The sequence below is a fragment of the Limanda limanda genome, chromosome 18 (genome assembly GCF_963576545.1).
Source record: "Limanda limanda chromosome 18, fLimLim1.1, whole genome shotgun sequence".
Classification (NCBI taxonomy): domain Eukaryota; kingdom Metazoa; phylum Chordata; class Actinopteri; order Pleuronectiformes; family Pleuronectidae; genus Limanda; species Limanda limanda.
In genome coordinates, this window is record NC_083653.1 from 13234714 (window position 1) to 13243440 (window position 8727).

General features: G+C 41.8%; 1 protein-coding gene across 3 annotated transcripts in view; it reads left to right on the forward strand.

Annotated features, from left to right (window-relative positions):
• Positions 1-7399, forward strand: part of LOC133024398 (A-kinase anchor protein 7-like) — a 39098-nt gene extending 31699 nt beyond the window's left edge. For 2 of the 3 annotated variants that reach the window (XM_061091487.1, XM_061091488.1), the window contains one exon: positions 4125-7399. In XM_061091487.1, the coding sequence (XP_060947470.1) occupies positions 4125-4345 (221 nt within the window). In that variant the 3' untranslated portion in view covers positions 4346-7399. Of the gene's footprint in view, positions 1-1384; positions 1424-4124 lie in introns of all 3 variants that reach the window. The other variant, XM_061091486.1, reaches the window with a different exon arrangement.
• Positions 7400-8727: the final 1328 nt, after the last annotated feature.

Below are 8727 nucleotides of genomic sequence, written 5' to 3' on the forward strand. Positions count from 1 at the left end.
GTGGATATTTTATTGGCATAATTCTTGTTTTGTTTAATCACATTTTATTCATGCTTTTAATTTCTGTGTTCATTTCCATCTGTGTCTTATGTTTATCTTTACACCTTCCACATATACTGCATGCGTCGTTACAACTGCTACGGTAGCTCGTGCTTCGTGCAGCACATTGTGCTTCCATCTGCATAAAATGTGCTTTACAAATTAAGCTTTGCTTGCTTGACAAAAATCAGCTTCTGTCCGGTTAAAGGCATGAGAGCAGGAAGTGATGAACAAGAGTGTCCATTAGCCGCACTGCCTGGATGCATGGTGCCCTTGTGTAACCAACCAGCCCCCCCCGCTGCTGTAGACTTCTTACGCAAGGCACACCATAGGGGGCTTTTTCAGTAGCTGATTATTTACTGTGAATTACAAGCAGTTTATTACAAACATTAAATATCTCCTTTATACATTTTATGGTGAACTATTGAGCATCTGACCACAGCCCTAAAAGTTGTACTTGCTTTTATTTACCTTTTAGTATTTGCACAACAAAGTTTTATTACAGATGGTGTGATAACTTCCCTCACCACACAGTCTTTATTTCAGCTGCTGTTGCACTGAGGCGTTTTGCTGTAGATGAAAGTACTTATTTTACAGTTGATTCATAATGTGAAATCTAGTCTGCACATACATCCCCGCAGGTGTGGAAAAAATGCCTCTGCAAGTATTGAAGTTAGTTAATGGGAGGATTATGTTTGCATAGAAGAACAGTCACCAGTTAGGAGCCGGTATGAAGGTTAGTGCCTGCAGACGAGACAGCGTTTTTTTATTATCGGTGCACAAACAATACAAAGCCTGTATAATGGTCTGCTCACTTGATTTAAATCATGTGACCGAACATCTGATCATTACCGCCAGTTACTCAGAAATGGCCAGCGTGTGTCTGCAGCACTTTACTGAGAAACGCAGATTGAGAATAAATTCGGTCTGAACCTGAAGTGGTGAGGGTAAAATACTTTATCAGAAAGCCTAAACTGACACACGCCATGGCTAATGGACTAGCACAGCAGGGCTTCACAGGCAGAGCAACTCAATAAACCACCTACAACAGAACATTATTTGAGGTACAAATCAATTTATCAAAAAATAAGATGATGTGAGCACATGGTGAACATCACTGAATGAGTGTTCATATGTGCCCTGGTCGGGTGAGGGCTGATTCCTGTTTGTCAAGCTGTGGTTGCAGGCGGATTATTTGGCATAAACAACACAAATCCATTGATGAATAATGCATCACAGCACACAACAAGCTGGGAGCGGTGGGGAAACGTTGCAGCGACACGCATACGACAGTGATTTTGATTAATAATGATGATAATGATGAAGCCTGTGGTCTGCTCAGCAGGTGTCAGCCCAGCAGAACAACCCCAGGAGGAAGACAAGGGTAGGTTGGTTAGAGAAGAGCAAGTCATCAGGGACTGAGACACCTGCAGAACAATTTCATTTCAGCCTATTAAATTCAGAGAGAGAGCATACTTCTGCGAAGGCTAACTGGACAATTTACCACCATATTGTGAAAAATAACCTGTGAATGGGTTCATCCGTGGGTCATGTCCCACAGCTCCACAAGGTTTCATGTAAATCAGTTGAGTTGCTGTTGGGTGATCCTTCTAACGGAGGCAAAAAAACGGCAAAGAAAATATAATGTCCTTGGCTGACGTAAATACAAATGCATACAGTGAAGAATTAACCTAAGCTTTATTTTTTTTACCTTAATAACCATGGGGATTCTAATTACCTTCGACAAGTAGGTTTTCACCCCTGTTTGTTTGTTTGTCAGCAGGATGACACAAAAACTACTCAACAACTGGTGAAAAGACGGGGTAGGGGGCTAACAAATGTTGTCATGGATCCAGACAAACAGAATTTTTTTTTTTCACATTGTTTCTTAATTTTTTGGGACATTTTTATTGATTTCTTAGGGAATAACTCATGGATCTTAAAACATTAAGGGGACAGATATCTATCTGTCTTGATCGAATTTAATGGACATGTTGGGCCAGGGACTGTTGTATGTGCTCTATATTCTAGTTTAATAGTTAGTTTGCCAAAATGCCATCAATACTTGTGTCTTAAAGTTGTTGAAGTTTTCTGATCATCAAAGTTGCTGTTTATTCTCGGTGTTACTCACCAAATCACAAAGTGTGTGTTGCTGCAGGAATGTCTGTGCTTTTCCCGTGTGCTTGTGCAAGTCAAACATAGACCCAGCGCTGACACATCGCTGTGGAGTGCTACGTGGGGTTATGCAAAAGCAGTATAGAAATAAAGGGCAAACATTTGCAGTCGCACTAGGTTGGAAGAGGATTTACAAGAGAACGGAATACTCAATCTACATATTCACGTATGGGTTAGATTCTGACCGTCGTCTCAAGTCACTCCTAAAGCGACTTGTTTCTGTAATGAATATATAATGAGCACCGCAATGTTTTCAAATACAAACAAACCATTGAGACCAAGTGGGACAGTGTGGTATAGAAGATTAGCTCTGGGGATTTTATGTTTGCCTTCGAATTCAAACATATAGGTGGTTACTGTATGTTTTCACTTTGTGTGTGTGTGTCTGTTTGTTTGTCAGACTGGATGCTTCAGTGAGTTTCTATTACTCTCTGAATGGCTTGGTGCGGGCTGTCCATCTTACAGCTTGCCTGCCCGCCCGTCTTCCTACATGAATTATTGACTTTCTGCCTGTCTTTCATTTTTTTCTTTTCTTTATCTATCTGGCTCTATGTCTGTCCGTTTTTTGTCTTCCATCTTGTCCACAGCACAAGCAGAATCAGCAGCTCGCTAAAGAGCTTTACTCGTTGATGAATTATCATTTCATAACGCCTCAGGAGGAGGATTAAATATCATCATGCATATGGAAGAGTTGATAGATCACAGTTTTGCAGCAGTCCATCAAAAATGCCACTTATCCTTGAAGGTCGATTGGGAGCTGGAGCTAATCCAGGCAGACACTGGGCGGGAGGCGGGGACAGGACCCCGGGCAGGTCGCCATAGAGACAAATAACCATCTATGCTCCGTTCACACCCACAGGCTTTGTAGAGGCTCCATTTAACCTGCGCTGCACGTCTGTGGCCGGTGGGAGCAAAGTAGAGTATAAACACATGCAGACATCCTGAGAACATGCAAACTCCAAACAGAAAAACACAGCAGGTGCTCATCACTGCTCCAATATGCTACTTGGTCCCCTGCCTGCCTGCAGTTTACCTCCTCTGTTATTATCCACACTGTTTTCTATTGTTGTCATATCCAATATACTTTGGCTGTCTTCACCCCAGAATGAGTGATTGTATAGTCTATTACTATTGTCAGCTTAATACTCTCTTCTTTCACTTTGAGCACAGTGGAATGGAAATGAAATTGTCCCCGTTATATGAAAAGACACTCAACGCCACAGGAAGCAGATTAGAGTTGGAATCAAATCTAGTGTAGAGTTCATACCGTTAAATGTCACTGTAGCTAAGTATCTGGATATGTCATTTCTGTCACATACAGTAGAGTAGACTACTAGCGAGAGGCACGGACTTCAGTAGATAAAGCAGTTAGATGATGGCTCTCAAAATGAAAATGTATATTGTTGTATTTTAAGTACAACTTTAAAAGATCAACACTCAAAATTGCTTTTTTAGTAAGTGTTTGGTATATCTGCAGTTTATATGACCGTTTTTTCAATTTTTTAAACCATAGGTCCAAATTAAATTTTTTTTTATTTACTATTGAGGTAGAATGTTACATACAGTGAGTATTATTCAAAGGGCATCCTTCTTTTTTTTTACTTTAAAGCTGCACTGATCAATATAGACCATAAACTCATCTCAAATTAAAAACATTGCTCTACGTCTGCTGGATGTGTTTGTTATATTGTTTTTAAATGGGATAATATGTCAATGTTGAGTTTAAACATTTCACTGGCTCCAAGCTGTGGAAAATGCAAAGGATGCAGGTTTAAGGACAACATTGTGTTTGTGAGAAAGCAAGATCTAATAGAAAGTGACTCATCTCCCGCAATAAGATTGTTTTGGCTTAGTGACTGAATGAAAAAACTGGATATAATATGTGCTTTTGTCGTGCTTGTTCTACCCAGGTGGGCGTCGCCGGTCTGAGCCGGACGAGGCAGAGCTTCTGAGGGTCAGCAGGAAGTTGGTCGAGGACGCCGTCAATCGCGCCTTGCAACAGTACAAACAGGAAACACTTCAAAATGGGGGCGGGCCTAATGCCACGGCCACGCAGGTCCCTGGGAACACTGAGGAAGCTGCTACAAAGACGGACACTACATCCAACTCCACCGCAGACAACAGGAAGTGACATCCTCGGGGCCGAGGTACACAGACTGAAAAACCAGCCGCCCACAAAACATTAGCCGGGTCTGGCTAACGAGGAGAAGCGTCAGTAAGCCCTGGGGGGGAATGCCTGAACCAGCCAACCAGTCAGCCCAGTTTGCTGACTAACCAAACCAGCTAGACAACCACGATGGCTAGCCAGTCATGCTAGCTACCTGCCCACCTGATCTAGCTGAACACAGTGCTAGTTAAATAGATAATGTAGCGTAAGATCAGTGCTACTAGGTGACCATCACAACAGGTCATCTAGCTAAGCCTGGTAATGAACTCTATCTCTGGTGTCCTACTATCTATTTATGTGTTTAGACCAAACATGGGGCAAATATTGCAATGTGATTACATACAAAATCAATGAAAGGATGCAAGTACCAACAAATTTGCACTACGCAACACAAATAGACGAGAATATGAGTCCATGCAAGTTCAAAACGTTTGATTTTGAATCAGAAATAGAGCACAAACTAACTATCGCCCTCTACGGTCACCTGCTAATTAGTTAGTTATCCAGTTACTCCAAAACATTCCAGTGGCCATAATCGCACACTAGGCTAAACTTTGCTCCACGTTTGGTCTGATCACACCATAGCGGTGAGGATGCCGCCCCTCGACCCTCACTCATCTGTGGGTCTGCGTTTGCGCGTCAACACAAATGTGAAGCACTCCTCCTCTAGAGAGACACCTGTTGGGTTCACGGTGACCTCTCGCTCACAAACTGCCCTTTTAGAAGAAGATGGATCGCACCTACACTTAGAAAAAAATTTAAAACACTCCTCACGGTTACTCCCCACTGACGACAACCTGTTTTTCTCCTTCACTGGATCGCTTCAGGTGGAGAAAAAGGATTTTATTTTTCTTTGAGCATAATTTCTTTAAAAAAATCGGCGATGGACGGTGTTGTGAGTGGTTGGATCTTTCCAGCATTAAGTGTGAGATGTATGTTGGACCGTGCGAGTTCCTTTTGTAGTGTTCTGCAGCGAGCCTCGGCTCAAAGCACTTTCTCTGTATCCACTTCAGGAACGGATCTCCTTTAAACTTCCAGCATCTTATTTTACGTTTCACTTCAGGAGTGTATCTGCAAACCAGAGTGCAGTTCTGTCTTCACTCTAAGTTGTTTACGGAAAGTGGCCCCAGCTCAGCTCCAAGTTTTACACACGACTGCTCTCCTGCCGAGGCGACTAAGACAATCATTTGGTTGAGATAAATTCCGCTGGAAAGTTGCATTCGTTTTTTTCAAAACAGAAACTAAAGTGATAGCGGCTCGTTGAAAATCCCCAATGTGGATCGGTCCGTTTACAGTCTGCACAAACAGAACTAATCTGTGATCTCTCAATCACGATAATCTCCTCTAATGATGCTACCTTTTCAAATCATGTCTAGTCCAGAGGGACACACTAAATTGGGGATTTGCTTAGAATATAATGTAATAATAATATACCACTACGTAAAGACACACTACAAGCTGCCAAGAATGCATTTGTAGTCATTAAATTAATGACCGCTATGTTACAGGCTGTCATTATTCCTACTAGAAACAGGCATTCATTTCATAGCACCACTTCTTTTCTCATCATCATATATAAATGTTAATTATTTTTTCTTCTGTCGAATGAATCTGACAAAAGAGCGTACAGATGATTTGTTTTCGGTTTAGACTTTTAAATCCATCTTTAAATTGTTTGTGCTAAACTCTGCACCACAGACGGACTCTGGGCTCCTTGAGTCTCGGTGGAGTTGCTCTGATCTGAGGAGCTTTTGTCCTCGATTGCAGCCAAACAGTTTTAGGCGGTGGTTACCTCCGACAATCGCTGCTGTCAGCTGGAAACCCTCCGGCTCTTAATTCCAGTGTCTTCCATCCGTACATATATATATACTCATATATTTGCCTTTCGTGTTATGCGGTCCACCCCACAGCTCATGAAATCCATTAAGAAACTCTCAAAGGAGATGGTTTTCCACTGACAGCAGGATGGTGCTGATGCAGACACGATAACATCGATAAAAGGTGGTTTACTAAAACGTTAAATGTTATTTTATCCTTCTTTTTTTTTTTAAATGTTTTATTTATTTTCTTTGCTGTTAGAAGAATGATTCTCAAGTGAGTAAATGAAAAGAGCTGATTCGAAAAAATTGGCGCCCAGTTTGCATTTGAAGGTTTAAAAGAAGTTAACAAAAAAAAGCACAAAATTTATACTGATTTTCTGTTTTCGTTTTTCATCGTCTCGTTTCCAGAGAGGGAGCGAATATAGAGATGCTGTTCAAAGTGGCCTTTAGTCACTGAAACTAATCAATGTGAATTTTTGTTTGACTGTAAGTGCTTAAGGTGATAACGCGTCGGTAACATCTCATCTAACACAATGAGGATAAGTGTTTACCGGCGGCTAAAGAGTCAGATGCTTGAGTTAAATGTAAAAAATGTAAAAAAATATCAGCCAAAAGACAGAATTCATGTTGTTTCTATTGTCGGATTTATCACTTTGTGTGTGTGTGAAGACAGAGGGACACACAGACCGAGAGAGTCAGCGTTTCAGCCGTCTGAGGTTTAGTTCCCTCCAGCGCAAACAGGTGTTCTCTCATCCCTGAAATCCACTTCAATCCTGTCACCACTGAACCATCGATGAAGAAGGTGAATTCTGTCTTAAGGTGGACTTTGATCGTTCTCGTTTTGATCTTATTATTGTCACCAGATCCTTAATCTCCTTAAAAATCCCCTTTAATACACAACTTGTCCTGTTTGTCTGTGTGATTACACTGTTCATCTGTCTCTGAGCACATGTGTGTGTTTGTGTGTGTGTGGCTGTGGGTTGTTTGATCAGTGGTTCCCCAGAGAAAAACCTTGTCACTATAAGTCATGACAACTCGGAGCCGAGTGTGTGAACGCCTCTACAAATTTGTCTTCTCTGTTTGTCTTCCCCTTTCGTCCGCGTGTGCGTCTGAGTGCGTGGGCGTGTTGTTTGTGCCGTGTGGTTTATCATGTTCTGCCACATTGAACAATAAAACAGGATATGAGATTCAAAACCAATATCCTTGTCTCTGTCTGTTGATTTCAGCCCCGATGTGGACATTCACAGTGGTTACAGATTAGATAAGTACAGTATGTGTGTAGTATATCCACAGTGTGTTTACATCGACACACAAATCAAGGCTGCCATATATTAAAAGGACTGTGTTGCCTCCATACGCCTCCTAACACAGCATTGTAGACTGAGTGACTCATGCTGTAAAGTGGCCATGTCTTCTGCAAATAGACATTTTCCAGGAAGCGCTTGTTTCCTAAATGTCAGATCCATTTTGAGGCTACAGCAGTACATTGAATTGACGAGGCAGTATTTGAAAAAATAAATGATTTTTCCTTGGCTGTATGAATGTTTTTATACCTGCACCACTAAGCAACAATGTGAAGTAGTTTATTGACAATTATTTATTCGATGCGATAAAAACGGGGGGGGAAATGACTCTTGATTGGTTAAGAGCGTCTTTCGGTGGGACTTTCATATCGTGGCTTCACTAGCGCCCACGCTCTGCAAGATGGCTGCACCTGGTATAATGAGCCATTTTTCAAACAGTAATGACCTGCATCGTCCTTCTGTTTGACATTTGGCAGATAACCAGAGGAAGTGAAGACCGCAGCCTCATACGTGTTGCACTGATAAGTAAACAAACAGCGGTGGAGGGCACAGTCTTTGTATCATTTTTTCCCCCTTTGTTTCTTACACCTAGATTATTCTTTAATGAAAAGGCAGCTCTGTGAAACGGGGTCACTGGGGAGTTAACCAGCTCTTTTATTTCACAGCTCTCCTCCTAATGGGGGAAGCTATTGAATCACACGGAGCAATGCTGCATGTCTGATGCTGGGATTCAGTCACAGGCCGACCCGTTTGTGACTCAGCGCTGCGAAGGCTTCATGACAAACCCTCGGCTCGGGTTGGAATCTCAAATCCTGACAGGAATCATCTGCATGTTAATCTCATCAACAGGAGACTAAAGCCGTTTTCAGACATGAACTCAATTGACAATTTGGTCGGGGACAGTTTTCTGGAGTTTATCTCACACGTGGGATCATCAGTGCTTGTCTGAAAGCAGCTTAACGGAGACAGAGGACATCAAACCAACTCAGAGAATTATTCCCGGCCTCCGGAATCAATCATGTTACATTTTCACCATATGATCCATGATTTCACAACAACTCATGAGGTTTGTTCTATAGGTTTGTTTGTTTCTATAGGCTGTTGGTCTTATGTTTCACAGTATGACTCATCACCACAGACAAGGTCAAGTAGAGCATCTTATGCAAGCTGTCATCCCTTCACATAAAAACTGTGAATTAGAATCTGCTCATATTTATGGAAG